Below are 27,577 nucleotides of genomic sequence, written 5' to 3'. Positions count from 1 at the left end.
GCCATTTGAACTGATCTGATCTGCCATCATCATCCTCATCTCGATGACGCAATTCGATGCCTGGACCATGTCAGCACAATCAGCCAAAGCATTGCGAATGGGTATAACTACTAGTTTTGAGCCATATGGCCGATTGATTCCTCGCCATAGGCCGTAATTGTCTTTGACAAAGGCACAAGATAGAACTCTAGAACCTCGCTCGCAGCCGAAAGCGCAAGTGACACAGCGAATGCATGAAAGGGGGATGATTCGGCTCGACAGTACGAGATTACAGCTGAATGAGGGAATTCTCCGAATGCCTACTTACATCGACTATTCTATACCATATCCGACATAACAGATCGGACTCTCTCACCTCATCTCAACCCAATCTATGCCGCCAGATCTGGTCGATGGCTGACCCGTTACGTAAATGCCGGACCGAAGTCGTCCCTGACCCAGAGTGGTCGTGCTGAAGCCGCCGAGCCGCCGTACCGTATCTACCTTGGGAAGACGTTATACCTGGATACCCGTACGCAATAGCCTGAAGGCTGTAATAAGAGCCTAGAGTGCCGCTCCGAACATAGGGATCGAACAAGGTAATCGAGTAGCTGGGCCAGACTCTCGCGAGGGAAGCTGGAGAGCTCTTCAGCGAAACAGGAAGCCAGGAAACGGTCTCGACGATCGACGACCCTTAACCACCAGCATCTCCTCGATTGCGAAGCACGAACCATCTCATCATGGACGACATTAGCAAGTCTCTCCAGAACATGCACAGGTACAGCTTCAACACCCGAGCACAACTAGCCGAGGAGAGGAAAGGAGAAGACTCTACGGGGTTCACCCTCCCCAGCCAGATGGATCAGATCTCTTTAGACGACCCCGTCGAGAGCCCCTTAGCTGTCGACAGCCCCTTGGATATCGCTGGTCGACTTCGGACGGGCTACATGGACGGAAAAGAGGAGGAGAAGAGAAAGAGGTCGTATGTGGTCATCTCAGGGGGAACGGCCGCGAACGATTTCGTACACGCGTTCGGCGAGAACTGTGCCTTCGTCTTGCCAGGTGAGTCGGTGTTCGCTGTCATAGAGCAGTCACTCGCAGAGCGACATAGATGCAATTTGATAACGTCTGACTGATTGATGTAATGCGTCGTAATCGTGCTAGTTCAGTCAGTGATGATGGAGGAAGCAGCTCAGAGATCCTTCGAGTGCTAGGAGGACCTGCTATAGGAGATATCCGTTCCCGGCTCATCCGACTCATCAATACCTCGACCAACGATCCACTCTCTCCGAGTCCCAACGGCGAATCATCAAAGAATGCTCAAACGACACAGGCGGTCCACGATCTGTTCGCACATCGGTTCCCGAAGGATTGTACGGAAAGGCAGGCGAGGGAGATGTGGGCGGATCTGGTCGAGGGGAAGAGCCCGTTATGGAAGAATGTGCCCAGTGACAGGCGAGAATGTATTCGTTGTGAGTCGGCTCTGCATCTAGATTTCTCGTTATCGAAGTCAAGCTGAACCCGCCCGGTCGATTTGCTTAGCGTTCCTCGTCCACTTCAACACCCTCATCCTCAAACGAGCCCATAAACATTTTTCATTTCGCAATTGTTCGGTGGGAAACGCATTCCTTGCTGCAGCGAGGGACATGCTAGGGGGTCTGCCGGGGGCCATCTTCATTTTCCGAGCAGTCTCGGATTCGCAACACTCAGGGGCCGTCTTGCCCGTGATCTTGACCAATCGTGAGTGCAAAGAAAGGTACAGCGTGAGTATCTTCGCATTGAGACTGATGGTTGACATCGGTATCGATGCAGAGAGGATCACGATTGCTGCTCGCTTGGTATGTATCGCGTCTCGATTGAGCCTTTCGGTCTTCTGCTCACCCTCCCTCATTCATTCACAGGAGAATGGCTTTTTGATCACCGGACAGTGAGTTGAAGGCGTTAGCCCGTGCTTGAAGAAGACAGGCAACTTACCTTCATTTGGCTGTAGATGCGAGATCTCCCATCCCGCTCCTCCACCAAGCAAGATACTGCCGGAGTCGCAGACCAGCTCCCCATTCAACCGTAATAAGCACAGACGGCGAAAAGACTCCATGTCCTTTGCTACCGGCGATTCGTCGTCGGAAGAGGACACCTCGACGTCAGAGTCTGAATTGGAACCCGGAAAGGACGATTTACTGCAGTATTCGTCCTCAGTTGATTCCCTCACGTCGGGTCAACGGTCTGGAGCCTCTACTCCGAGGCCAATCGAGAGACAAGGCTCGCCTTGGAGAGAGTCCCCTTTGAGTGTGGCCATGGCTGCGGGAGAGGTCAGGCTTAGGAGTAAGAAGTCTAAGCAACTCTTGTTCAAGAGGGAAAGGACGATACCCGAGCATGGTAGCGATGACGGGCCGGTCGATCGGAACTCGCTATACACAAAGGGGATCGAGGAAGTGCCGTTGCCATCGAGGATAGAACGTAAGTAAGACAGTCGGTGTATCGGTCACCTCGCTAAATTTGACGATCCACTTGCATTTCAGGCGTGTTCTACATATCGGACTATGGGCAAGAGATCAAGCCCGATCCGAATGCCGAGATGCTTCAACACCTCGCTCACAACGACATGCTCGTATATAGCTGCGGAAGCTTGTGGACCAGTATCGTACCCTGTCTGGCCCTCAAGGGAGTTGCATCGGCAATAGCGAAGTCAAAGACGCTGAAAGCCAAGGTCCTCTTGCGTAAGTGCTTCTCGGATCAGGTAGGCCGCCGGATGTTTAGCGAGCGATCAAGGTCATCTGTGTTTACGCATAGTCAACTCGAACAACGATCGAGAAACCGATGGTTATACTGCTATCGACTATGTGGATACGATCGTCCGCACACTGAATGGAGCCAACCGGGCCAAGAAGACTTCAAGAGAAACCTCTATCTCGGCCGTAACGATCTCAGGCAGATTGAAGCGAGAATACGAGCCAGCGAGACTGGTCAGTCATGTCGTTCATCTGGAGAGCGGGAAAGTCCCTGTAGAGGTGGATCAACTGAAAGTGAGTGATACGGCAAGAATCAAAAGACTCCACGGCTGAGTAGCAGGGTTCTGGGAATCACAGGCAATGGGTATCGCTACGATCCGGGTCCCAGCCAACGCAGGAAGCAAATTCACGACTCGGACTGTATCCTGGGCGATGGAGCAGATCTGAAACTACCTCATTCGAAAAGTATCGAACCGAGGGGGGCAGTGTTGCATACAGCGCGGACTGGTCTATTCGCGCTGTTGTCCGCGCTGTTTCGAAGACGATGTTACGTTTGACGACATCATACTCAAGGCGCTCACCGCATATATCACGCAGCCTCGGCGACGTATCTAAGCGATCGTAGTCGAGCGTGATCGATCTATTCGGCATGTTCCGCTATTGTTGTTCAAGCGAGGCAGCCTGCGTACTTCATCGTGACCGCTTTCGAACCTCGGGCTCGGTCAATTTCTGCTCGTTCGGGAAGACGCCAAGCCAAGAACAAGGTTTCACCCGCGTGGCGCTGGCTGCAGCCACCTCGGCTATGTCGTGCCTGTGATTCGGCTGCTAGGCCATGCCAGGCTCCATTTCCCATATATACCGAGAGTGGGGGACGGGATGCCCCTTTCCCTTGCTATCGAAGTCTCATCATCAAATTACCTGCGATATCGAGAGTCTGACGCAGAAGATGCTCATCCCCTTCGCGGTTCTCTTGTCGGGCATCGCCACAACAGTCTCTGCTCGTCGACATGCATCAAGTAGCGAGAAAACGTTCGACTGTTATCCCGCAGGATGGGTCAGGGCGCCTGATCTCTACCCAGGTCTCTCCACTCCGGCCGATGCTCGATTGTACCTCAACGGGACTGAATGCAACCAGATCGTTAAATGGGAAGTCGGTTTACGTCTCAAAGAGCGAGCCATTCTGAAATTCGCGTGAGTCCAAGGAGCGTGATTTCTATGCTCGGTTCTCTGATTAGATGTCGCCATCAGGGCTAGCAACGTGACCTTGCCCGAGCGTCCTGTATGGAACGAATCATTCATCGTACGAGGCGCGGACCAAAACTCGGAAGACGAACCTGGTCTCGCCCCTATACTGGAGGGAGGCTGGCATAGCACTAAGGGGGCGGAAGACCCATATCATAAGCTCATGGAGGAGTACGGTAAGTTGTACTGCGCAGTGCAATAACTCTTGGGGCCAACGGGCTAAGGCTTGCCATGCCATCTCGTTCCACAGAGGAAAAGCGCAAAGACAAGAATCTCTGGATCATTCGTGCTGTCGAAAGGGACATATTCGACTACAAACTGGAACTCCAGCTGCATGACGGCTCCGAAAATAGTACGTTAAAGGTGCTACGAGAATCACCAACTTCTACTGACTGCAAATGAGCAACCCGCAGCATCGACCGTGAATGATTTCGACTTCTACGCAGTGCGACAATTTAACGTCCATGTACCTCTGACCAACGTGAGTAGAGACTCCGTGTAGACACAAATCGCGCTTTCTAATGGCATAGACTGCTGTATCAACAGTACCCTCCCCAATTCGGAGATGGCGTGATTTCATACAGCTTCGGCGACGACGATGTGAGTGGGATAGGCAATCGACTGGATAAGCGATCTTATCGTCCCGTCTCCTTTAGGTATCCGAGGTGGAAGGGATGTTTGAGTATTACTTCAGTCTGACAAAGGCAGATGGAGACATTATAGACGTCATTGCTGGTCAGAGCGGCTTCTTGCCAGGTGGTCATGCACAGACCGCTTCCTCTGACTTGCAGAAGGAAGTGACATTGGCTCGACCAGACAACTTGAAACCGGCTGGGGCACCTGACCATTATGATATTGGGCCATGGCTTCCCGCTTGTGTAAGTTCAAGCTGTACGTCGATCCGTTGGTGCTTGAGACTGATGGCTCGTTGAATAGGATGAAGGCAGCGACGCCAACTTCACTGTCAGCCTGTCTATCCCTAATCAAGGACAATTGGTTTCGAGTGAGTCACCTTCGGCTGGCTTACGGTGCGTTCGGGCCCGCTAAATGACGTGTACCGTATGCAAAGATACTGCGTATCCTGTACAAGTCACCATCGACAAGGTTGGAAACGGCACTGAATATCCGGTATACGTCAAGCTTGAATTGGCTTCTTGCCGAAATGATACTTGGGCAATGGGATACGCTCGAAACGGATCTCAACAGGCGGTTGCAGACAGTTGCTCATCTATCTCTGAGTACGGCGAGCTTACACGATTCAGCCTGCCTAATGGCCGTGGCCTAGTGCGTCGGCAACAACCTATGGATCAGATCTGCGGGCCAGATCCGGAGAGGCATGCAGAGGATGAAAGCGAGGAGGAAAGTTTCATGATGAGGCGTTCGATGTGGCGCATGGCGCATGGCCGTGAGAAGTCCGGTGGAAAGAAGCTCGAGAGGGACTCCTGGCATCTTCCGCTAGATCTAGACCTTGCCGTGTGAGTCGCTTCTTTGAGACGGCTGTCGTGCTCGTGAAGCTCATTGAAGATCTGGACCTCAGCTTTCTGAACGCCACGCCCACCTTCCAGTCGACCTTTTTCGATCTGAACAACCTGATTAGAGTGCAACTCTTCACCCAATTCTCCTGTGAAGAAGAGTCGGCTGGATCTTCGACCACACCCGTATCCGACTTGACCGACGACGATGCATGGGCAGGAGAGTACCGACCCAGACGGCCGAAGGCGAGGGGATACCGCCGCACCCACTATGGTGTTATCCCGGTCACCGTCCTACCCGCTCGACTCGATACCCCTGGGCCGATCACGCCGTACACGAGTCCCGAGGCGGAGAGCATCGTTCTCAGCGCTGACGCTGTTTACACCGGCCAATACCCTCTGGTCAACTCTACCTGGCAGACCGAGTTTGCTAACCGGGATTTGACGAAGTACAAATGGGTCTCTTGGGAAAGGATGCCTCCGTGCGACCACAACCGGTACTGCGGATCGGGCGGAGCACACAATACTGTCAGTAACGCTTGGGCGAGGAAGAGCTGCCCACAGTATTGGGCGGATCGACGTGAGGCGAGCGAGAACGTCGGCCTTCCCGAGATGGCGCCAGAGGGTCAGCAGGCTTTCAGCGCCTGATGCTGGTAGCCCACGGACAAGGTTCGATTCAAATAAGCCTGGTGAAGGGATATGATCAAGGACAGGAAAAGATATTCCGTAAAGATAATAAACCGGCTCGCCCGTGATATCGATGATTCGAGACTATACGATGTACGAATGAGCCATGGAAAGACTACAGTTTCATATACTTCCGAGAATTATCCATCGATTCGATAGGGAGACAAGGCCGTGCTTTATCGGTTTTCGCACCACAACACATCCTCCGCAAAGGTCTCGCACAAAGGAAGATGAAATAATTGATTTTCAAATCCGTAACACCGCCCGCTTTGCTTCATAGGATGGTTACCGCGGAGCACAAAAAGAACGCTGTGGTCTTCATTCGATGCTACAGTTACACTATACAAATGTGCACCGAGACACTCAGGGTGCCATTCGTGGCAAGGTCGGCGTGAGCGACGCTTCTACGTATATGTATCTGAACAGGCCACCGTCCGACTTGTTGTAAGACAGCTTCGAAAATATGCACAGGATGCAGATTCGCTTTCGGTCATAAGGATGACGGCGGCTACGAATGCCCTCGCTTTAAGCTTGGTAAGGTGGGCACTTCTTGCGGTTTCGGCTTTCATGACTGCTACGGTCTTTACTGCGCATGTCTTCATTGAAAGCCATTCCTCCATCGCCGATGAGCATATTGATTGACGGGGCCTGCCATCAGGTCGTCGTCTGGAACTGAGTCGATAGACCGACAGACATCGGAAAATCGCACGCTCGCCCGTCGTTTCGAGCAATCTGCTGAGTCCTTTCAGACGCAAGACATGTGGAACGAGATTCCCATCCCCGGACATTTATTCTCGTACGTGCTATTCATATCGGAGTTGGTAAGAACTGATTCCAGGGTCTTCCGACGTCTCAAAGGCACTTTGTGCTCCTCTCAAAGAGCGCGTCACCACCTCCTGTGAAAGCTGGAAGAAGGTTTTGCAATCGGGTATCCGGGCCGATTTAATCCCGGGGGTCGTGTTCGGGGTATGGCTCAACAATCTGAAACGCGGAGTACGCGCACGCGGGATCGAAAGGAGGTCGATGGGTCGATGGCTTTCCTTTGAAAGGAATGTTCTCTTCGCATCAAAGGACGATCACAACAAACAACAGATATAAACAAAGCACAACCACCGAATCTATGCGCAAGGAGCTGAAAAGAGGATCAAAGGAACTTTGACGATCTGATCTGCTGCAAAAGGAGATTCTCCCTTCTCGCTTTTTAGAGATAAGGAAACGTGCGTGCGTGATCGCTCGCCCTCGGATTGCGTATATCTCCCTCGAAATGACGACAGCGACGATCGATACCTACACCTCCTCGTCCTGAATATAATCTGACACCCTCAGCCTCGGCGCAACTCTGATACATCGTTCAGTGTATCGTAAAGGACGACAAACAGACACCCATACCTATCACTCATCAAGCTACACATTCCCCTACCTTCGATACCACCAGCGAAGGAACGGCTTAACTCAATCGTGTTGTTCATTGCCACCAACCTAATTCGATAACGAGTCAAACTCGGGCTCCCACCCACCAGAATGTCCTCAAATCCTGTTATCATCCACGGTCATGACGGCTACCGAGATCCAGCGATTATCATCGGTAAGCAGCTCGGACTCGTACAGTCATCTGCACTGAATACCACTCACAGTACTGCTCATCGATTCGGATGATATATAGGTCCTTTCAAGCCCTCGTAAGCATCACACATCGTTCGGTCGCTGTAGATTCGCTCCGTACTGACACGGACTGTATGATCGATATGTAGACGGCCGGGATACGGACCAGTGCTCTCTTACCTGCAAGCGGCTCAGCTGCAAGATCCGCTAATCATCCACCGTAAGCGTTCCTTCGTCCGACCATTCAAGCATACCATCTCCCTCCAATTCCAAAAACCGTAAAGGATGGGCTGTAGGCTGACAGTATACCACATTTTCGTTTCGTGCAACCCATTCGTGACGTATCGTATCGCAGCTCTATTGAACTTGCAAGGATGGGACAAGAAACCATACGCCAAAGTCAGTCCCGCCTCGCTTTCCCCTCCTTTCCCTTCTCCCGTTCCATATCAGGAAACCTCTCTCGATGCAAACGTGATATCTGATCAATCGAATTCGTTGTCCGGAATAGTACCTCGCCTATAACATTACCGAACACCCGCAGTTCGCAGCTATTTGGGTGGATTACGATGATACCGAGACCGAGTGTGAGCCCGCTGCTATCCCTTCCTCTTTCCCTAGATACCTCCCTTGCCGAAGTTGTAAGCAGTACTGACGAGTCATCACATGATGACGTTTGTCATGCGCAGGGATCAAGGAAAGGGGTCAACCGGCTACTTCTCCGATCGTCGAGGAGTTGAATTTGGGGCATGTCGAGACGGGTTGGTGTGTCCGGTAAGTTATTCTGTGTCCGATCGTTTTCTTTCTTCCAATCTCTTAACTGACTAGAGCCGATTGATGGGGACGTGCTGTGTGTTGACTGTGGCTACGACAGGGTGAGGAACAGGATGGGAATCACCTGCGAAGACGTCTTGTTCGCCATCTTCGATTTCTTCGCTTCACCGTGAGTCTCCCTCGTTCCTCTTCCTTCCGCAGGTCAACGATTCGGAATGGGCATGGGGTCGTCAAGCTGATCTCATTCGAAAACAGGCTGTATGTGGACGAATTAGGGGAGATGCACCCTCGTGCTGTGAGAATGTAGGTCGTCCGCTATCTTCATCGCATAGAAGACCGACGACGTTCGCTGAATGATCTTTGTTACCCTTTCGTCTCTATTACGACAGTATGGAACAGCAATTGTAAGCCCTACCGCGATACCTCTTCCAGCACGGTCAACCGCCGTCTCGTGGTCTGACGCATCGCCTTGCCCGCACACAGCTTTGAGAAACGTCGACTAGGTTTCTTCGACGGTGGGATCGAGGGGTACCGAAAAGCAGACGCTCTGCTGGGCAAAGTCTACTTTAACGGGTGAGCCCTTGACACTGGCCGACTCTTACAAGCGAACGTCAGCTGACTTGAAGCATTCTTCTGTGTCGATGCGGTTTACACACAGGCTGTATAACGGTAAGCTTTCCACACACCTTGAGTGCACGTTAGAAATATCGCTGACGAGTTCACGGTTCTTCTGGCTCAGATGGATACGCTCGACAGCTCTTGAAGAAAAAGTACAATTTCAACGCTTCCAACCTCCTCCTGCTCGAGCTCGGTAAGCAATCTCGAGACAAAGCTTGAGACTCAAAATCTAGCTTATGCGATGGTATTCTTTCCTTGTGTCGCAACAGGCACTTGTTGATGGATCATCCGAAAGCTCTTTTAGACTCGTAACACCCCGTTGTATTATCAATCGTCTGTAGTTGTACTATTACCTAAATGCACGCTTTCTGATCCATCGCTCACAGGACACAGACTCGGCCGATGAGACTTCCCGGCCTGCAGCACAACGTGCCGCACCCCACACGACCAAAGTTTGAAGTAGACGGGCAATGTATATCCGTAGCAAATACAAAGACCCAAATCCAATCCATCCACCCCAAAAATGCCCAATTTCCGTCTCGCACGATCCGTGTTGACGTTTAACCAGACTTTCCGGCGGGCTGCTGGTTCCTATTATCCCACGAACACGAGAGCGAGGTCGACGAGAGAAAGAGCAAAGCAAAGTCATTCGAATCAGCCTTCTGTTGCGACAAACAAACTTGTTCCAGTTTGATCCGCGAGGGGGATGTTGAGGGGGATAACACAACACGCAAAAGTGGGTGGGTGTCGAGGTCGTTCAGATAGGAGCGAAAGACATTTGAAAGATATTGGTTCGTCACCATTCCCGCCCAAAGGCAGGGTAAGTATGAACTATGCTAAAGTAATCGGTATCATCATTGGCACGACGGGCCACCCCCTTTGAGATTATGTGCTTGTTTGCGTTTGCGAATGTTGCGCGGAATATCCGGTACGTAGTTGGGCCGATCGAAATCGGCTTGTTCGATCTCGAACACGCGAGTGTGGGTTGATTGGATGATGGTGGTCCCTCCAAGGAAACAAGAAGCGAGACAGAAAAAAAGGAGGAAAGGGACACTCACATCTTCCTCTTTCCACCGGGGGCGGTGGTGACGTTGACGAATCGCCTGACGTACTGAACCCTCTTCTTCGCTCGACCCTTAGGTCGCTTGGGCTCTATCATCGCAAGTGGTCATAGCAGTGACAGGTTTCGAGTGGTTGGTAGGGTGACCCAGAGAATGATTGAATTGTAGACGGTATTGATAAGTTGTAGGTCCGGTTTGTTCGTCATCATCGGTTCATTGATGGTTCGAGGTAGATTCCAGTTTATTATTCGAAGATCGTCAAATTATGCGAAAGTAACATGGTCGAAGGGAAGCCGTTCAGATTGGTAGTAGCCAGCGAAAAGAGCAAATAGAAAGAGAGGAGAGCCCAGATCAGCCTTCCAATCCTTCCCCTAACCGGCGCCTCTCTCCTCCAGTCCCTCCCATCTCTTCCGACGATCCAGCGGCAAACATCCATGATACGCACTCTCTTGCTTCTCCACCTTGGGAGTTTGCGACTTGACCTTTCCGGCACGAGCGAGGGATCCGTGAACCTTACCCATCTTGACGAACTAGACGGAGTGACAGAAAACAAAGCCCAGAGAACGGATAAGCGGCCGAGTTGGATCTGACGAAGTGTATAAGTCGAAAGCGAGCGTACTAGACGTTATTGATGCGTTGTTGTCGTGAAGAGCCAGAGCAAAGGCAGGTGTATTTGGGTCGATCGCATGACTTGGGCACGAGATGAGGTCGTTGCGAGGGGGCGGTGAGAGGGGGAGGCGTGCGTGTAATTCGCGGAAAGTAAAGTCCGAAGCGCAATGTGTCAATTAGAAGCGCGCATCTTAGAGGTAGAGTGGGCAGCCTGGACCTGGCTCACTCTCTCGCTCGTTCTCACGCGTCATCTCATCTGGGTGTTATTTTTAAGGAGGTCGACCCTCAAGCGATGCCGTCACTCTCTCGGCATCCACACTCGCGCCGGGAGAGAATGATCGAGCAAACGCAAATGGGGACCTCTGGTGTCGGGCAAAAGTTGGAACATGGTCCCAAACCATGCAAACCACGACAAGATCGATCCTTGCTTGCTCAACAGCTATTCCTCTGATCATTCTCCTTATAGAATCTTTAGCATAGCAAGCATCTAAAATCATGCGATCTCGACCTATCCATCAACTCCTGCACCTCCGCCGCAACCCTATCCGACCGGTTGTCCTCCCCTCCCATCCGATCTCCGTCCGAACATCACTCGCTCCCAACTGGACGTCGTCGTCATCAACACAACCTTCCCCCTTCCTCTCCTCTACCGCCTCCTTCCACACCTCTCCTCGCCATCAGAACGAACGATCCAACCTCCCACCTCAATCCCCGTTCAAGGTCTTCGTTCAGACGCTCAAAGAGGAGATTCAGAAGAACCGAGAGTTGCAGGAAGATGTCAAGAAGCTTCAGGGAGATGTGGACAAGTTTGCGGATAGCGAGGCCATGAAAAAGGCTAGGGAGGCTTATGAGAGGTCGAGGGTGAGTCTCGGCGTTATCTTGACCTGTTTTATATTTTGGGATACATGCTGACGTTGAGCTGTCAACTCTCGACGCTTGATTCTGACTTTGCTTCGACGCGCAGATCGTCGCCTCGATCAAGGAAAACCCCAAACTCCGAGCCGCCGCTGAAGAGATGAAACGACAAGGTCTCCGAATCTCTGACGGTGTCTCCGACGCATTACAACAAGTGGAAGATTCCGAGTTCATGCGTCAACTCACCAAGACGTCCGCTGCGATCTCTCAGGGTGTCACTACCGCCACGGCCCCCGTGAGGAACACGGCTGCCTACAAGGCTTTGAGCGAGAGCGTGGTAGAAGCCTTCGAGGAGAGTTCGAGGTACGGAGGGTACGAGGACAGGGAGGTCAGGAGGAAACGACGGGAAGAGAGGCTCAAGAAGGCGGGGTTGAGCGGCAAGAGGAAACGGGTGGAAGCCAACCCGGAAGCTGGAGAGGCTTTGGTCCTCTCCTCCACACAAGAACCCGAGGACACCTGGTCTCAACGCCTGAAACGCAGTGAAGCGTACCAACGTTGGCAGGAACAGTATTACGAGTCCGAGAACCCCGTCGTGTCCACCCTGCGGAGCGTGACATCGACCGTAGGAGGATGGTTTGAAGAGAACGAGACGGCGAGGGTGATCAGGATGATCAGGGCGTTGGATCCGGATTTCCAGATGGAGGCGTTCCAGCGGGAGTTGAGGGAGTATATCGTCCCCGAGGTGGTGGATGCGTATTTAAATGCGGACAAGGAGAGCTTGAAGATGTGGTGTGGGGAGGCTGTGAGTTCGGGTTCGGTTGGAGGTGTGTCAAGCAGGAGGAGAGGGAGCTGACAGGGGAATTGTGGAAACAACTTGCGTTTACCCAGACATACAACATGTTGTGGGCAACGATGGAACAGTACTTGAAGCAGGGCCTCGTATCGGACAGCCGAGTCCTGGATATCCGTAGCGTAGATGTGAGCCCGCCCGTTTCGTATTTCGACACCTTTGCCCCATATTGACCTGCACCGATCGCGCACCAGATTTCCACCGGCAAGATCCTCGAGAACGACGTTCCCGTCTTCCTCGTCACGTTTGCCACGCAAGAGATCCTCCTCTTCCGATCCGCCAAGGACGGCAAGGTCGTCGTCGGTCGTCCGGACGGGGTCGAGTCGGTCGTCTATGCGGCCGTGTTGACGCTGGAAGAGAGCGAGCTGGATAACACCGAGACGGGCGGGTGGAAGGTCATGGAGATGGCACGAAGAGGTGGTGCTTGAGGATAAGGTACCAGGGAAGAAGTGAAGGATGGTCACAATGGACCGAATCACGGGCGATGAGGAGAGGTCAGCCCGCTTTTATAGTTGTACGCACATACGTTGGGACCCCGCCACCAGCACAACGGGGTTCGAAATCACGAGAGGCGTGTGGATCGCGTATTCCTACCCCACATCGCAACCTGTATTACGGAGCGGCCTTGTTGCGCTCTTTTACGATGACTACACAAACACAATTCGCATCATGATCACATAAGGTTCTTCATCAACAAACCGGGATGCTGGTCAACGAGAACCAGGGTCCGAGCATAATATGTATCGTCAAGAGAATAGGATATCCGAGTTTGTTACAGCTCAACTTTGCTATCCGGTACAAAGTTCAATCACAGGAGCAGGCAATATCGAAGGGTGGCCGGAGACCTCGAAGGCCTGCTAGAATCGTGTCTTAGAGGCGAGTCCGGTGATCTGCAATCTATATCGCGCATGAGCTGTTGCACCTATCACAAGGCGAAGTGTCAAACTCTGGCCTGGCTTACTTCTTGCCTCATGACCAACTCTAGATCAGCTCAGTAGGCGGGTGGGTACAATTCCGGCCGAGCTGGGTTTCTGGAGATGACCACCCACGCATGGATCACTCCTGGGATCCAACCGAGAATGCACAACAGGATGTTCAGGGGGATCTGTGCGGAGCAGCCGTGTTTGGCGATGATGGGTAGTGGGGGGACGAAGATGGCTACAAGTCGAGCACAAGGTTGATCGAAGGAAGGCAGGAAGAGATCAGCGCTTGCATGTTCTGTTTTTTTACCGACGATGAGGCTGTTGCGCGACGTACCTGCGATGTAGAGTAGAATGTCTCCTAGATCCATGGGCGCTTGTGCTCGTTTGGCTGGCATGGCGATGTGGATGGCTGACAGTCCTGATTCGCTGGTTATGTCTTTTGTTCAGGGAATCTGGTTTGCGCACCGTCGAATCATTCGCAGCTGTTGATCTGATGCCACACTTATATATTTATTGAAGTATCTCTGATCATGCTGATCAACGCTAATGTAGCTCAATCGCCCTCACCAAATCTTAGGTCCGCCGGAGATAAGAGACACACGTCTAAACGCCTTCGGGTCAGTCTGGAAGGGATATAGATAGGAAGCTCGGCGTAGGTTTCGGTGAGTCACGTAATGGTTCAACTCGACAAAACATTCTTGGCCTGGGCAGAGCATGGGAAACACTCGAAACATCACGAGGTAGGTCGAGGGTATCCGCGTACGTGTATCAGAACTGGACTGCTAAAACCAGTGTGCGATACGTGAAAGACGTAGCGGTGATCTTGCCGATCTCATCGTCCAGACCCTTTCATAAGAGGTCTCTGGCACATGAGCATACTTTCCAAGACTGTTCGAGCCTGCGAGCCTGACTGTGCTCCCTCCCTCAGATTTGGTTTCGACGTCGAGGTCGATCCGATATCGTTCATAGGGTTGATGGGGGCGCAGAGCGCGCTGGATCTTACGTCAGGCGATTACGTGTTTGCTTCCGATTTCCGGTATCATTTTACATCCGATATCGTCCCGATCCTCGTTTGATGACGAGAGCACGCACACATTCTCGTCGATCGAACACATTCGGATGGTCGACGTCGATTCAACTTTTGGGTAACATATCGATTTCCATCACAACTCGCATCTCATCCCCAACTCTGTCCATTGCAGCCTCTCACGATCAGCCCTGAACCATGACCATCGATATCTCCCAAGAGACCGCTGCCCCGCCGGCCATCCCCGTGGCCAAACAGCCGGCCGATGTTGCGGACGACTCGTCATCTGCAACCTCATTTGCGTCGCTGAAGGATAGGATCAAGTCGCATTACGATATCTGTTCCAACTACTACCTGAGCTTGTGGTGAGTGAGAAATATGAAGTGTTATTTGAAAGCTGTCAGGAATTATGGCTGAGACGAGACTTGCTCTGGAATGTGTCGAGCAGGGGTCAACATATCCACCATGCAAGCTCTGTCACACCTGTTCGTCGCAAAGTACCGTTGCTAAGATCGTTGTTTTATCGAACTTTCAGGGATACTGGACCCCGGAGACCGACAATCTCACCAAAGAAATCGCTCAGGTGCACCTCATCGAGCTCCTCCTCTCCCGAGCCGGACACCAGTGCTCCCCGGACTACGCCCAACAGCTCGGTCTTCCTTCTCACCTTCAACCCGCTTCCAAATCTACCAATGAACAACCCCTCAAACTCCGAGTGCTGGACGTCGGTTGTGGGGTAGGCGGGACGACCCGTTATCTGGCCGAACAACGCGGATGGGACGTGACGGGCGTGACGATCAGTTCTGAGCAGATCAAGATCGCTTACGAGCTTACCGACAAGCTGGTCGCCGGTACCAATGGATCTTCTACCACTCAAACTGTTGCTACCGGGCAAGATCGATCCGGCGAGAAGATCTCCGTCGGGAAAGGTTCTGTCCAGTACATCCAACTCGACGCCGAAAAGATGGGGGATCACTTTCCTCACGGCACCTTCGATATCGTCTGGATCTCCGAAGCCCTCTCGCACCTCCCCAACAAGGACTTGTTTTTCCGCTCTTCTTCCCTCTTGCTCAAAAACCAAAACGACAACAACTCTACTGAAAAGGAAAAGGGCAAGCTCGTCATCGCCGACTGGCTCAAAGCCCCCGATCTTACCCAAAAGCAATTCGACGAGGACATCGACCCGATCGAAGTGGGCATGTTGTTGCCGCCCTTGGATACCATGGACGGCTACCTGAACAAGGCCGAACAGAACGGGTTGAGGGTCAGGGAGGGTGGAGAGGCGATGGATGTCAGCGCGAATGTGAAGAGGACTTGGTAAGCCCCGGACTTTCCACCTTCGCTTCTGTCCTGCTACTGCCCGCCGTACTTTCCCTTGGCTCAAACTGACTTCCTTTCATGCTTGCCTCCACACGCTCAACAGGGACATCTCCCTCTCCCTGATCCAATCCCCTTCCCTCTGGGCGTTTGCCTTCTCGCAAGGCAGGGATGTCGTAGCGTTCTTGAGGGCTTTCCAGGCGATGCGAAGGGGTTTCGGGAATGGGAATTTCAGGTATGGAGTGGTTGTATTCGAGAAGGAGGGTTAAGGGGCTGTGAGGAGCTGGGGAGAGGGCGGGCGGATATGGGTATCGGGTTGAAGGGAATCGCTGAGCTGAACGGATAGAGGAGCGGGGCAAGGGCAGCAATGCTGTACGATGAATGGACCGGGTCGGATTCGGAGAAGCCGTCTTGGAGAGAGTAATGGATACGTCAAGAATACGGACCGGAACTGGCTAGATCAATAGAAATGCAAATGACAATCACTAGAAGCGGAGAATTACAACAACAACTAGACGCAGAGCTATTATACATTGTGGAAAGCGAACAGAACGAGCAGGTATAGAATCATCAGATTCCCTCGTGTTCAAGAGGTGGTGGTGGTCGAAGGTGGAGCCGTTCCCTCCGGGTCATCGTGGCTGTTTACGATCCTGGTGTCGTGACTGGTCGAACCAATGTGGTCGATGCCGGACATGCTGCTGGTCGAGACAGTGTTCACGTCGGACGGGATATCATTCTCCGCGGCGGCAGCGAATTTCCATCCAGCGCCCTTTCGGACCACGGCCCTATGCATGTCGCCTTCCGTACGCCTAAAACTACCATCCTTCCACACCTCGACCCACTCGTCAGCTCCAGGTTGATAAACCCATTCCTTCTCAATTCCATTCTCCCAGGTTGTCACGTTGTTCGGGCCAGAAATCCAGTATCCGCTCTGCACATTGCCTGGCTCGAGCCAATTGAGACGAGTGTAACGATCTGATTCTTTCTTCACCAGCCCGAAAACCTCAGGACGCGGTTTGCGTTCGGCGAGATCCGGTGTCATGGGAGCCTGAGTGCTCGATCGTCCGGTTCCGGTGTCGATCTGTCCTGACTCGACAGAACTCATGCGATTTTTGCCGAACCGTTGAGCATTAGCAAGATTTGACATATTAAAATTCAGGCGTACCATTCGTAGCGTTTCGTTTAGACTGCGGGTTATACGATCTAATCTGTAATCGATCGTGGAGTAACATTTCGTCGAGGCAGGATTTACAGGCCTATATACGAATACGGCGGGATACTTGCCTCCGTCCTCGTCAAGAACCAAGAACCAGCAGGTTGAGACGACGACAAAGGAGAGTCTCATCCCTTTCGAGAAGCATGTTTCAGCTGATCCTCAGTCGCTGCACTGCCTGCAGGGCTCCCTCGCAATGACGGGTAGAACAGGCAAATTTGCTCAATGTGACGAGCAAGCATGCATAATGAAAGGTAGTACGTTGCCCAGAGATAACGCAACGATGGCGCGACCGAATCCGTTCAAGCCGAGACCGCTGATGCCGAGGAGCGCCTTCCCTGACACCCAAGATTGCCCGCAGACGCATTCCTGCCCGCATCAGTGGGGGTTTCACCCAAAATCTAAAACTTGACTGTGCGATTCGGCTTTCGACATTGTGAGCATTGCCACGCTTCCCGATTCTGGGTACCAAGCGAGGTATTATTGTGATGCTTCGTCAGTATGCCCAAGGATTGTAGCGCATTCCTCTTGTTTTGCCCAAATGGGTTGACGCTGGCTTTTCTCGTAGAAGGCCGCCTGAATAAACGCAATTTCTATAATCACCTCGAATCTTCTCTCAGATCATTTTCCTCACTGCTCGCCTAGTCGAAAATATCTAACTTTTACCGCAATGACCCTCCTTAGAAATTTCTAGCCTTAAACTCTCGTACTGGAACCTGTGATATCGGTAAACTTACGGTAATGAGATGCAGTTAGGTGAAGGCAGACATATTGTAGCGGTACTGGCCAACTAGGTCCTCGCTTGTGTCAGGGCAGGATTATGTGAGGGGAACCACATGCAATTACAGGAAACCAGTTACATGATCATAGAATTATACTACAGAAAAGACCACAGGTATCATGGCGGGATCCTCCTTCACTTCCACCGAGCTGTCGGAATATCCGCCAGTCTGTATCGACTCGCAGACTTGTGCGCAAACTTCTTGGAAAGTGCGCTGGCCATTGGTGTAGGCGTCACAGCTTGAGACCTCTTTCCGGATCCGTTCGATGGCTTCAGACTCAGCATCCGCCTGCGAGATCGGGATCACGCACAATCCCTCACGTTCGGACGCAAGATGTTCGCGCACTTCTGCGATTGTTCTCGCTTCCAGCTCATCAGCTATAGTTTGGGTCCGTTCATTCTGAGCGTGTTCTTCCGCTCCCTGCACCCTCACTCGAGCTAGAATCCCTAGCTTCTGGCCTTTCACTACCCTCGTCACGGTTCCCGGATGACCCCGCTCACTACCGACCTGTTGAGACTTGTCACGAGGTTTGTGACTCGGGCGCCTTGATTTTGGGCTGAACTTCTCGAACAGTGTCATCACTTGGTGGTCGGATATGTGAGGAAAAGTCGGCAGTATCGGGTGTCCACAGCGTGAACCCGAGTCTCTCTCAACTATATACTCGTATGCTCGCACACCAACTGCTGCGAGTGTCTGTCGATCGTGCCCCGAGGTTCGGGAAAGGATAGCTCAAGGGAAGCGCTGGTCTCGTGATCAAAGCAAATTGCGTACAATCTTGCGTGCGCGGCATCTCTGCACTATAGACAACGCCAAGGCCTGCTCACGAACCCCGTTTGCTCCTTTCATCTGAGCTTCTGCTACGCCAAGGCTGGTCTGCTATGGCTATGTAGCGGGGAGTCAATCACTGGAAACATGAGAAAAGTGGTTTGGCGAGGTAACATGCGCCGGTATAGCGTGTGCAGAAGCACCTAGGTTCGACTGTCATGATTGACCGATTTGCCACCTACCTGATTGGGCGCAACAGAAGCGCGGACGACAAGCGCGCTCTCGGGTCCCGGCCGAGCGATCGACCCAAGGTCGAAATAAGTTGACAAAGTTCAAAGTCCACCTCATCTTTCAACTCTACCGATCTGATCACCATTACCACATCTACGCAACGTCACACAATGTTCGGGAGTCTCTGGGGATCAAAGGAACAACCCAAGCCTGCCGCTACGCCTGCATCGGCTCCTGCAGCAGCGGACGCCTCGGCCGACAGGTGTCCCGTGGACCACTCGACGAGAGCTGCTTGGCTAGCTGCTAACCCGGGTCGGGATTCGCCCTTCCAACCTAAAGCCCAGGCAGTAGAAGGCTTCAAGGACGCTGCATCGTCCACAGACCAGGATTCGAGCTCGTCGGCTCCCGCCGGCCCTGTACCTTCTGGCAAACGGGTACGACGATTGTCCGAGGATAGGGTCGTCTCCTCCATCCCTCGATATGCTCCGGAATCACCCGTCGCCTCGAGCTCGACACAAGCATCAGAAACACCCTCTGGTCACTCTTCTTCCGATGCCACATCCGAGGAGAATAAATGGGTCTACCCGTCCGAGGGCCAATTCTTCCGAGCCATGCTACGGAAACACCAAGCCGGTCTCTACTCGGACGGTTCGAACCCCCCGAATCCGGCTGACATGCAGACCATCGTACCGATTCACAATGCCGTCAACGAGAAAGCTTGGGCAGAGGTCTTGAAGTGGGAAGCGGGTCAGGGAGGGGACAAGTGTGGAGGGATCCGATTAGTCAGCTTTAAAGGTCGGCCGAAGGAGAGGACGCCAAAGGCGTGGATCAACGTTGCTCTTGGGTAAGTCTCGAGCCTGGCCCAATTAAGATCTGACCGTACTAAACCGATGATCATCTCTATGGCTACAGCTACACGGCTCCATTCGACCGCCATGACTGGGTGATCAACCGATGCGGCGAGGAGATCCGTTACGTGATCGATTTTTACTCCGGTCGACCTCCCTCGAGCGTCCAACCCGGACCCAACTCGCCTGCACCAGGCAACCTCAGCTTTTACCTCGATGTACGACCGGCATTGGACGGGTGGGAAGGAACGCGGTTGAGGATAAGCAAGTTGTTTGGAATGTGAATGTGTACCGGGGATATATACACTGTATTACTACTAGTAGCTCGAGTTCCAACACCACTCGACAGCTCTCCATTTTCGAACTGTTGTTACAAACACGACTCTGCGATCTCTCTCCCGAAATCAATCGCAATCTCACATGTATGCACGACCTTTGCGCCTGTATGATGTGCCGCTATGAGGAGGCCATCTCGACGTCACCAGCAGGTCCTGTCGAGCTCTTGGGCCTTGTCGAACCAGCAGCGGCGGCCCCACCTGCCTCCGAAGTCCCACTACCTCCCGTTTTGGGTTCACCCGGCCCCAAAACCTTGTCCGTGCGCGCCTTCAGATCGGCCAACGCGGCCTCGTATTGCTGCCTCAAGTTCTCCACCTTTCTGAGCTCGATCTGATGGGCTCCGACGAGCTCGTTGGCCTTGTGGATCTTGGTGGCCAGATCAGCTCGAAGCTGGGTAGAATCAAGCAGAGCGTCGTAGAACTTGGCGAAATGGCTCATGAAAGCGTCCCGCTCGCGATCGTATTGTCCAGGGTGGTAACCGGGAGGCATGCCAGGCATCCCTCGTCCCGGAGGTCCAGCCATGGGATGTCCAGGGGGAGGTCCCGGGTATGGGTAGTAGCCAGGGTGAGGCATCATACCAGGTGGTGGTCGGCCCCCGGCAGTATCAGGTACAGGCCCGTCGGGATGACCGGGTGGTCCAGGATGCTGCTGAGATGCGGTGCGTTGACTGTAAGGCGGAATGTGCAACGACGAAGGGAGGCCTCGGTTCGACGGACCCTTGCCCTTTTGCTGAGCTTGCAAACTCGAACCCAAAGCCGGATACGCCGTGCGAGGCTGCCCACGAGCGTTGACGGAAGGGTCTCCGGACGTAGCAGCGGCAGCTTCTTCAGCACGCTGTTTTTTCTCCATCTCGTAATAACTGTTCCCTTCTGCGTCATATCCGGCGGCTTCACGAGCGTCGTACTCGTCGTCATCTTCTGCTTCGTCCCCTGATTGTCCGTCAAACTTGCCGGACGGTGCGGTCTGGCTCAGACACGTCTATCAGCGAACTACCCGAAACCGGACTGACCAACTAGCTAAGATGACTTGACTCACTCGTAGACCGTCACGTACGCTCGACATATCACCCGTGTTCAATTTCATCCCTTTAACCTTGTTCTTGACGGCGTCGCCCCGTCGCTCACTGAAACTGCCGGTCCCCTCTCCCGACGTAGGAATGTAAGTCAACAAAGTAGGAAGCGGTCCGGCTGAAGGAGGTGGTCCACCACCAGGCAGATCCGAGGCGGGCGGGATGGCTCCTTCTTTGCGCTGCTGAATAAGCGATCGTTGAGCGTCTTTGATAGCCATCGAGTTGCGGAACTGATAGAGACAATCTTCTTAGCCAAACAACTATCGATTAAACCAGTGTTCTGTACTACTCACTGCCTCTCGCGTAACCTTGTCGGCTTGGTGTAGCGGAAACCCAGATACGACCGGACTGACCATCCCTGTGTTCCTCATGCTCGACATCATGCCAGCGGAAGGCGGAGGCAGTTCTCGGTTCCCCGACGACATCTCCAGGGGAGGTGGCCGTCTCGGTCGATCGGCCCGTTTGTTTCCACCACTGCTCCGTCTAGGTCCAGGGACCTTCAACTCTCCGTCGATCAGGCCGGCCTTGATCTTGTCTTTGGGCGGAACGCTTCCCTCACTCGCACCGTCTCCGCCAACCTTGCGTCGCTTGACAGCACGATTCTCATCACTGTCATCCAGAGCCAGCGTTTCCGGATCCACGTCGTCGTCGTTGTCAAAGTCCGTATCGGCAACATCAATCGTCCGGGAGAGTGGCGAAGGTGTCCGTTTGATCAGAGGCCACGACCGACCACGTCGATTCCGCAGTACAGCATCGGACGTGTCCAAATCCCAAAGATCCGCACCCAGCCCGAACACCGACCGAGCCCGTCGTGTAGGTTTAGGTGATCCACGTTTCACCCGTTCGATCAGTTTCGAGGTGCGTAGAGCGGGAAGCGAATCGTATCGTCGAGGTCGGGGTCGCCGAGGTGGAGCATCGAATACGGAAGCAGGAGCGGTCAGGCGTTTCCCGGCGGACGAGGCGGATTTGAGGGTGGTCGAGTAGTTGGAGATGAAAATGTCCAGCGGGTTACATGCGGCCAGCATCGGTATGTTGACGAACGAGTGTATGTAGCGTGACGGCGATAAAAGATAAGACAAATAATGTAAAGAAGTGTTGGTGTCAGCTCGTTTGTGCCCCGGGAAATAAGACGACCGTTCTATAACCCAATTCTCTGAAACCCGCATCTGATAATCTTGTTTTATGTGCCAAGCTAACCTTCACCCCCACTCGCGTCCCCCCTTGGCTACCCCGCGAGCCTCCTTTGGAACGGTTCTCCGTGTCAAAGCAAAGGTATCTCCTCGTCACCCCCTCGACTTCGACTCCGTGCTCGATTACTCCTTTCCACACTGTCGACCTCGATCTCCCGACCTAACGCAGAACGAAAAGGAAAGGGAGAAGAAACGAGACCACTCGAGACTGACCTCTTTCTCGCCTTGCCATCCGGCCCCACGACCATCTTCCCAGCTTTCGACTTCCCATTGTTGAGTACCAACTTGATCTTCTTGACCTGGCCCAACTTGCCCGGTTCTGCCCCGTCCCCGTTCACGCTCTCCAGCTCGTCCACCTCGTCCCCGGCTCCATGCCCAGCAGCTCGACGTTGAACGAGGACGGTCCCATCCTCCTCTTCCTCCTCTGAGCCTCCTCTGATCCTGGAAAAGATGTTCTCGCCAGGTAAAGGTTCCCGCTCGATATCCTCGTCCGAATCGTCGTCCGCCATGTCTTCTTCCATCTCATCAGAGCTGTATTCATAGTTTGCCGGGTTGACCGGGGCCCTCAATGGTTGTTGTGCATGTGCTTGTGCGGCTTGATCCCTCTTTCGCTTAAAGTCCCCCAGCCCAGCTTCGGGGGTGGAATACCCCGAGGCCCATCCTTTCCCACTTCCACTCCCGGTCCCGTTTCCGTGAGAACCCGCTCGAGCAGACGCAGCCGGTACACTCGAGTTGGGACCCGGTGTCCCCTGTCCTTCTCCAGGGATGATCATCGCCGAGACGATCTTTGCACTGCTCTCCCCGTCCTTATCTCCAGCTACTCCACCCGCACTCGTACTAGGAGTCGTGGTAAGCGGACTCCCCAAACCGGCACTCGAAGCGGTCCCAAGGACGGTCGAAGCGTGACCTCCTTTACTCCGATCCAAAGGAGCTGTGGTCGTGAACCCGCTAACGGGCTTGTTCCTCGAGATGGTTATCCCGCTTGTGCTAGCTGGGCTCGCTCGAGAGGTAGAATTTGCGGTGTCGACTGACATCATGCCGGTATCGTCGTTCGGTCTTGTTGAGTCGATTGGGTAAGTTATGAGTCCTTTTCGTAGATCGAGAGGCTACTTCAAGGTCGAGGTTTTGTGGCTCCAGTCGAGATGGGAATCGAGATGAAGGATAGTTCGAATGTAGGTCGAGAGGAAACGAGGTGTAGCGCGTGTGGTATGAAATCAAATGTTTGATGAAGTAGGGTGTAGAGCTTTGAGCTCTGGTGTCGTATAAAAAGATAAATGGACGCAAAGATTCCGTAGAAGAGCTTTGCAATGATAAGATCCAGGTCGAGATTATGAACGCTATCTCGGTCGCCTAGGTTTCGAGCGAGTGTTCGTCTAATACTGCAGACCGCGTTCGGAATCGATCCGTACCAGTGTCGTAGCACTTCCTCTTGGTGGTCCTAAAGTTAAACTCGATCGTCGTTCTTCTCGGTTCGTATGTAGCTTGCAGACGAGTCTAGCTTCGTGGTAAAACTCTATATGAACACCGTCAGACATGTCCTGTCTACGCTCGACCCGACACTCTAGCCGGCTCACCTTGAACCAGCTTGTACCAAGATGTTTCGTGGCTCTTCTCTATGATTCAGCGACTATCTAGTTAACCTTCAAAGCCTATGTGTTGTTATCGTTAGAGATGACGATGTACCACGACTTTGAGTAGAAAAACGAACCCTCGAGCCTTGAACCGTGGATATCTCTGTCTCGTTTTGCTCCGATTCGATTGTTGCGCGTCCTCGGCACCAGTCGGTTCGAACAAAAGAGAGAGTCGGCTGAATGGCGATGGGGGCGGGACGTTAACGATATCCTCACAGCTGCACCAGGATGTGTATTACAGGATAGGCAGAAGGTCAGGAAGAGACCGAGAAACTTGCAGAGATCAGATCGATACCGATACCGAGCAGTGACTCTGCGCTCTTCCCTCTCCCTCCCCTTTCGCCCATCCGATATGAATTTATTTCCCAATCTGGCAAGAAAGCTGCAGAACGCTAACCGGGAGGCGAGGGCGTGGCTGAATCCGCGTTTCAAGGGGGAAATGGGAAAGACAACGCGGGGAGCACGGGGGGAGGACAGCGCACACAGCGCACACACGAAAAGCGATCCACCACCGGACAAAGAGCAGATGACAGGTGACAACAAGTGTCGCTTATCGGCGATTAAGACACCATGCAATAGTAATCACGCCAGGTGTCAAGTACCTCACAAATCAAGTCTCTACTCCAACTTGGAAACCGCCCCTTTGGTCTCCTTCAACTTGACCAACTTCTCCACAGCGTCCTCCAAGCTCAATGTCTCGCTTCGTCCCTTCTGCTCCTCGTCCCTCGACCTGACGTTGACCGACCGGTTCGTCATCTCGTCCTCACCCACGACCAAGATAAAGTTCCATCGGGCGACTTCGGCGTTGAGAATCTTCTTCTTGAGCGTTTCCGGCGAGACGTCGGCTTCGGCAAAGAGACCCTTGTCCCAGAGCTTGGCGGCGACCTCGTTGGCATAGTCTTTCTGCAGCGTGGAATCGAGGAGATGAAGGGAGAAAAGCGGCATGAAGGAGATCGTCAGGCAGTAGAGGTTGCATGTTCAGACGAAGACGCCTCATTAGCCTCTGTTCCACAAACCTCAAAGACCCTCCAGCGACTGATAACTCACGTAGACCGGCGCAACAGGAATGACAACAACCTGCCTAGGGCTCAACCAGAACGGCCAGTTGCCCGCGCAATGTTCCGTCAAGACCCCAATGAATCTCTCGATGGACCCGACGAGCGCTCGGTGGATCATGACCGGTCGAGTGGGGTTGGCCTCTGAGGATTGCTCGGGACCGTTGTAGGTCAGGTTGAACCGCTCGGGAAGGTTGAAGTCGAGCTGCGCGAGTTATGGATAAAGGGAAAACAAGGTAAGCGATGTGAAACGTGTCAGACAGGCGCGACATCAGGTCAAAACTGACCTGGATGGTGGCACACTGGAACTCCCGCTTCAGAGCGTCCGTCAACGAGATGTCAATCTTCGGTCCGTAGAACGCTCCGTCTCCCTCGTTCAACTTCCATTTGCCCGGAGCGACATTGTCTAGCACGGCCTTGAGCTGAGCCTCGGCCTTGTCCCAGATGGCGAGGTCGCCGATGAACTTGTCCGGGTTACGGGTGGAAAGGCCGACCTTGAACTCCATGCCGAATTTGCAGTAGATGGTGTCCATAAAGTCGAAGATGCCGGCAATCTCGCTTTCGATCTGGCGTGCGCGGGGACCATGTTAGCCAAAGGCGCAGACGAGTCCGAATACCGTAAAATGGAAACCACGCACCTGATCCGGGGTACAGAAGATGTGTGCATCGTCCTGCACGAACCTTCTCACCCTGGTCAACCCGCTCAAAGCTCCACTAGCCTCGTTCCTGTGCAGAACACCAAACTCGGCCATCCTCAAAGGCAACTCCTTGTAACTCCTCTCTCTCGCGTCAAAGATCAGACAGTGCCCGGGGCAGTTCATGGGCTTGACGGCGAACTCCTCCTTGTCGACAGAGAGGCCGAACATGTCTTCGGCGTAATTTTGCCAGTGACCAGAGGTCTTCCAGAGTTTCGAGTTGTAAATGTTGGGCGAACCGACCTCGACGTAGCCTCGCTTGTGGTATTCGCTCTACCAGGCCGAGTGGGTGGGTCGAATAGTAAGCACAACAATGACGATAGATTCCCTGGTGAGGTGGGTACGCACTCGGATAAACTCCATCAACGTGTTGTAGATCCTCATCCCCATCGGCAAAAAGAACGCGCTCCCCGGGCTCAATTCGTGGAACATGAACAGCTCCTGCTGTTTCCCGATCTTCCTGTGATCCCTCTTCTCGGCCTCTTCCACAAACTTCTTGTGCTCGGTCATCAATTTCGAGTCGGGGAAACTGATCCCGTAGACACGTTGCAGCGTGTCATTCTTCGAGTCGGCCAAGAAGTAGGAAGACGAGTTTTTGGTGATCGCTAGCGTCTTGATTCGGCCGGTGTGGGGGACGTGGGGACCTCGGCAGAAGTCGATTAGGGGACCGCATCGGTAGACGGTGGAGGAGGTGCCATCGGGAACCTGGTTCTGGATGTAGTGTTGCTTGTAGCTGTTGTACTGCGAGGTACACAAGTGCAGGCCATGTCAGAACTTGGGCCGTATAGTGTTTCAGAGCAACAATACACTCACGGCGAACATCTCCAACAGCGCCTCCTTGGGGAGCTCGAGACGCTCAAAGTTCTGTTTCTCCTTGACGGCCTTTTTTACGACGTTCTCGATGTTCGGGTAGTCAGCCGGGGTGATTGGCCTATTCCCGTCATCCAACCAGAACCATCCTTCTAATCAGCCTCGCCTCCCACCTCCCATGTTACGGCGCGAGCTGACCCACCTGTTATCCTTCAATCTCATCTCGTAAAAGAAACCCCCTGACTCCTGTGGCGGTCCGTAACCCAAACAACAATCCTCCAAATGCCGCTCACAGGCCTCTCCCAAGACGTGCGCACTCGAATGCCAAAAGACCTGTCTGGCTTCGTAGTTGTTATCCTCGGAGTCCCAGTTCAAGATCGCCAGATTACATGACTTCTCCAGCGGACGATTCAGGTCCCAGAGCGTGGTAGAGTCAACTTTGCTAATGATTGCGTTTTGAGCGAGGGATTTGGAGAGGGAGTCGGCGATGTCGTAAGGGGTAGTCTCCCAGGCGGTTCCTTCAACTTTGCGGCCGTCAGGGAGGGTAACGGTGATGGGATCTCGGGGCATGGCTGTAGTGATCGCAACGGTAGTTTCGTTCCATCATCAGCTCGAGCTCCTCGACTGGTCTCCCATGGAGCTCCTTGTTAGGATGTGCTCCCGACATACCGGCAACCTTGTCATCGTAGATCTTTTTGTACTTGTCGAAAATAGCATTCCTCGTGTCAAAGAACTCGGGAGGAGGGCTCAATTCCAGCTGAGCGTTCCCCTGGGCAGCGGGTTTAGCCTTCTTTTCCTTCTTCTGTCCCTGTTGCTGCTGCTGCTTCTTCTCCTTTTGCTCAGCGGGCGGCAGCTGCGTGTTGATCTGCTCGTTCTCTACCGGGGCGGCGGTAGGTGCCGAGGAGACCGGGTGAGGGTTCGGGTTGGACATGACGCAGTAAAATCGGGACTGGTTGTGCTTGTTTTGGTTGTGAGTGATGACGAGTGGTAAGACGGGTCGTAGGGGTTGTTTAAGGGCGGCGTAGAGTTGAGTTCGAGCTGTACGTAGGACGGCTGGACGCATGCACTAAGCTGGATGAATGGATGTCAAGGAGGAAATGATCCCTTGTACACTACGGCTTGAAGGTCGTCGAAGTTGCAAGTGAAACGGTTTACGAAATATCGAGTCAACTTCGAGCACAAAGGTCGAATGCCGGGGGGGACGATTCCG

At 53.2% G+C, this 27,577-nt stretch overlaps 10 protein-coding genes across 10 annotated transcripts; 6 read left to right on the top strand and 4 right to left on the bottom strand.

Annotated features, from left to right (window-relative positions):
* Positions 1–518: 518 nt before the first annotated feature.
* On the top strand, positions 519–3,348 carry HD553DRAFT_83649 (uncharacterized protein). Its single transcript, XM_046184530.1, has 9 exons — positions 519–1,041; positions 1,149–1,451; positions 1,522–1,719; positions 1,792–1,817; positions 1,881–1,906; positions 1,970–2,436; positions 2,499–2,696; positions 2,770–3,002; positions 3,066–3,348. Exons 1-9 carry the CDS (start codon positions 720–722, stop codon positions 3,153–3,155), a joined length of 1,863 nt encoding a protein of 620 aa, XP_046034777.1. The 5' UTR covers positions 519–719; the 3' UTR covers positions 3,156–3,348.
* On the top strand, positions 3,349–5,715 carry HD553DRAFT_83655 (uncharacterized protein). The gene is made up of 9 exons (XM_046184531.1): positions 3,349–3,899; positions 3,957–4,126; positions 4,201–4,302; positions 4,364–4,431; positions 4,497–4,550; positions 4,607–4,828; positions 4,887–4,953; positions 5,020–5,425; positions 5,516–5,715. The coding sequence occupies exons 1-9, from the start codon at positions 3,541–3,543 to the stop codon at positions 5,532–5,534; spliced, it is 1,467 nt and encodes a 488-aa protein (XP_046034776.1). The 5' UTR covers positions 3,349–3,540; the 3' UTR covers positions 5,535–5,715.
* Positions 5,716–7,237: 1,522 nt separating this feature from the next.
* On the top strand, positions 7,238–9,637 carry HD553DRAFT_315708 (uncharacterized protein). Its single transcript, XM_046180526.1, has 13 exons — positions 7,238–7,694; positions 7,773–7,788; positions 7,861–7,931; positions 8,067–8,110; positions 8,220–8,295; positions 8,398–8,482; positions 8,583–8,651; positions 8,738–8,785; positions 8,872–8,886; positions 8,966–9,055; positions 9,141–9,151; positions 9,222–9,293; positions 9,370–9,637. Exons 1-13 carry the CDS (start codon positions 7,631–7,633, stop codon positions 9,378–9,380), a joined length of 672 nt encoding a protein of 223 aa, XP_046034775.1. The 5' UTR covers positions 7,238–7,630; the 3' UTR covers positions 9,381–9,637.
* HD553DRAFT_315688 (ribosomal protein S30) lies at positions 9,554–10,803 on the bottom strand. Its single transcript, XM_046180525.1, has 3 exons — positions 10,607–10,803; positions 10,159–10,252; positions 9,554–9,691 (listed from the first exon to the last, which is right to left on the bottom strand). Exons 1-3 carry the CDS (start codon positions 10,680–10,682, stop codon positions 9,661–9,663), a joined length of 201 nt encoding a protein of 66 aa, XP_046034774.1. The 5' UTR covers positions 10,683–10,803; the 3' UTR covers positions 9,554–9,660.
* A 352-nt stretch (positions 10,804–11,155) lies between these two features.
* Positions 11,156–13,148, top strand: HD553DRAFT_287248 (mitochondria import inner membrane translocase TIM44 subunit). Its single transcript, XM_046178279.1, has 4 exons — positions 11,156–11,631; positions 11,735–12,427; positions 12,514–12,603; positions 12,670–13,148. Exons 1-4 carry the CDS (start codon positions 11,266–11,268, stop codon positions 12,901–12,903), a joined length of 1,383 nt encoding a protein of 460 aa, XP_046034773.1. The 5' UTR covers positions 11,156–11,265; the 3' UTR covers positions 12,904–13,148.
* Positions 13,134–13,841, bottom strand: HD553DRAFT_315684 (uncharacterized protein). The gene has a single exon (XM_046180524.1). It carries the CDS (start codon positions 13,791–13,793, stop codon positions 13,467–13,469), a length of 327 nt encoding a protein of 108 aa, XP_046034772.1. The 5' UTR covers positions 13,794–13,841; the 3' UTR covers positions 13,134–13,466.
* Positions 13,842–14,533: 692 nt separating this feature from the next.
* Positions 14,534–16,170, top strand: HD553DRAFT_83282 (S-adenosyl-L-methionine-dependent methyltransferase). The gene is made up of 4 exons (XM_046184529.1): positions 14,534–14,790; positions 14,874–14,892; positions 14,961–15,742; positions 15,849–16,170. The coding sequence occupies exons 1-4, from the start codon at positions 14,624–14,626 to the stop codon at positions 16,009–16,011; spliced, it is 1,131 nt and encodes a 376-aa protein (XP_046034771.1). The 5' UTR covers positions 14,534–14,623; the 3' UTR covers positions 16,012–16,170.
* Positions 16,171–18,903: 2,733 nt separating this feature from the next.
* HD553DRAFT_329456 (putative Holocytochrome-c synthase) lies at positions 18,904–19,865 on the top strand (the record flags this gene model as incomplete). The annotated part of the gene is made up of 2 exons (XM_046181922.1): positions 18,904–19,577; positions 19,646–19,865. The coding sequence occupies 2 exons, from the start codon at positions 18,904–18,906 to the stop codon at positions 19,863–19,865; spliced, it is 894 nt and encodes a 297-aa protein (XP_046034770.1).
* On the bottom strand, positions 19,810–23,512 carry HD553DRAFT_83271 (uncharacterized protein). Its single transcript, XM_046184528.1, has 4 exons — positions 22,390–23,512; positions 21,280–21,595; positions 20,953–21,216; positions 19,810–20,880 (listed from the first exon to the last, which is right to left on the bottom strand). The coding sequence occupies exons 1-4, from the start codon at positions 23,211–23,213 to the stop codon at positions 20,038–20,040; spliced, it is 2,247 nt and encodes a 748-aa protein (XP_046034769.1). The 5' UTR covers positions 23,214–23,512; the 3' UTR covers positions 19,810–20,037.
* Positions 23,513–24,337: 825 nt separating this feature from the next.
* On the bottom strand, positions 24,338–27,480 carry HD553DRAFT_315677 (uncharacterized protein). Its single transcript, XM_046180523.1, has 8 exons — positions 27,037–27,480; positions 26,570–26,939; positions 26,371–26,488; positions 25,906–26,298; positions 25,501–25,830; positions 25,150–25,428; positions 24,855–25,067; positions 24,338–24,710 (listed from the first exon to the last, which is right to left on the bottom strand). Exons 1-8 carry the CDS (start codon positions 27,428–27,430, stop codon positions 24,426–24,428), a joined length of 2,382 nt encoding a protein of 793 aa, XP_046034768.1. The 5' UTR covers positions 27,431–27,480; the 3' UTR covers positions 24,338–24,425.
* Positions 27,481–27,577: the final 97 nt, after the last annotated feature.

Source organism: Filobasidium floriforme, assembly GCF_021052385.1.
Source record: "Filobasidium floriforme strain CBS 6241 chromosome Unknown HD553scaffold_18, whole genome shotgun sequence".
Classification (NCBI taxonomy): Eukaryota; Fungi; Basidiomycota; class Tremellomycetes; order Filobasidiales; family Filobasidiaceae; genus Filobasidium; species Filobasidium floriforme.
The sequence above is the reverse complement of the archived record's forward strand: the minus strand, read 5'-3'. Positions and strand labels throughout refer to the sequence as shown.

Bases quoted from the DNA above. Each gene is read 5' to 3' on its own strand.
- HD553DRAFT_83649 (XM_046184530.1), top strand. From the start codon at position 720: ATGGACGACATTAGCAAGTCTCTCCAGAACATGCACAGGTACAGCTTC. The intron at 1,452-1,521 runs GTGAGTCGGCTC...CGATTTGCTTAG, and splicing joins CAGGCGAGAATGTATTCGTT to CGTTCCTCGTCCACTTCAAC. The intron at 1,720-1,791 runs GTGAGTGCAAAG...GTATCGATGCAG, and splicing joins GCCCGTGATCTTGACCAATC to AGAGGATCACGATTGCTGCT.
- HD553DRAFT_83655 (XM_046184531.1), top strand. From the start codon at position 3,541: ATGCCAGGCTCCATTTCCCATATATACCGAGAGTGGGGGACGGGATGC. The intron at 3,900-3,956 runs GTGAGTCCAAGG...TGTCGCCATCAG, and splicing joins CGAGCCATTCTGAAATTCGC to GGCTAGCAACGTGACCTTGC. The intron at 4,432-4,496 runs GTGAGTAGAGAC...CTGTATCAACAG, and splicing joins TCCATGTACCTCTGACCAAC to TACCCTCCCCAATTCGGAGA.
- HD553DRAFT_315708 (XM_046180526.1), top strand. From the start codon at position 7,631: ATGTCCTCAAATCCTGTTATCATCCACGGTCATGACGGCTACCGAGAT. The intron at 7,932-8,066 runs GTAAGCGTTCCT...ATCGTATCGCAG, and splicing joins AGATCCGCTAATCATCCACC to CTCTATTGAACTTGCAAGGA. The intron at 8,483-8,582 runs GTAAGTTATTCT...TGGCTACGACAG, and splicing joins GAGACGGGTTGGTGTGTCCG to GGTGAGGAACAGGATGGGAA.
- HD553DRAFT_315688 (XM_046180525.1), bottom strand. From the start codon at position 10,682: ATGGGTAAGGTTCACGGATCCCTCGCTCGTGCCGGAAAGGTCAAGTCG. The intron at 10,253-10,606 runs GTGCGTATCATG...TTGCGATGATAG, and splicing joins CAAGGTGGAGAAGCAAGAGA to AGCCCAAGCGACCTAAGGGT. The intron at 9,692-10,158 runs GTGAGTGTCCCT...GTGGGATAATAG, and splicing joins CCCGGTGGAAAGAGGAAGAT to GAACCAGCAGCCCGCCGGAA.
- HD553DRAFT_287248 (XM_046178279.1), top strand. From the start codon at position 11,266: ATGCGATCTCGACCTATCCATCAACTCCTGCACCTCCGCCGCAACCCT. The intron at 12,428-12,513 runs GTGAGTTCGGGT...GCGTTTACCCAG, and splicing joins AGATGTGGTGTGGGGAGGCT to ACATACAACATGTTGTGGGC. The intron at 12,604-12,669 runs GTGAGCCCGCCC...ATCGCGCACCAG, and splicing joins TGGATATCCGTAGCGTAGAT to ATTTCCACCGGCAAGATCCT.
- HD553DRAFT_315684 (XM_046180524.1), bottom strand. From the start codon at position 13,793: ATGCCAGCCAAACGAGCACAAGCGCCCATGGATCTAGGAGACATTCTA.
- HD553DRAFT_83282 (XM_046184529.1), top strand. From the start codon at position 14,624: ATGACCATCGATATCTCCCAAGAGACCGCTGCCCCGCCGGCCATCCCC. The intron at 15,743-15,848 runs GTAAGCCCCGGA...CACGCTCAACAG, and splicing joins GCGAATGTGAAGAGGACTTG to GGACATCTCCCTCTCCCTGA.
- HD553DRAFT_83271 (XM_046184528.1), bottom strand. From the start codon at position 23,213: ATGATGTCAGTCGACACCGCAAATTCTACCTCTCGAGCGAGCCCAGCT. The intron at 21,596-22,389 runs GTCAGTCTCGAG...TCTGGATGACAG, and splicing joins GATGGCAAGGCGAGAAAGAG to TGATGAGAATCGTGCTGTCA. The intron at 21,217-21,279 runs GTGAGTAGTACA...TGTCTCTATCAG, and splicing joins ACAAGGTTACGCGAGAGGCA to TTCCGCAACTCGATGGCTAT.
- HD553DRAFT_315677 (XM_046180523.1), bottom strand. From the start codon at position 27,430: ATGCGTCCAGCCGTCCTACGTACAGCTCGAACTCAACTCTACGCCGCC. The intron at 25,429-25,500 runs GTGCGTGGTTTC...CGCGCACGCCAG, and splicing joins TCTTCTGTACCCCGGATCAG to ATCGAAAGCGAGATTGCCGG. The intron at 24,711-24,854 runs GTGAGTTATCAG...TCCACGCTGCAG, and splicing joins TTCCTGTTGCGCCGGTCTAC to AAAGACTATGCCAACGAGGT.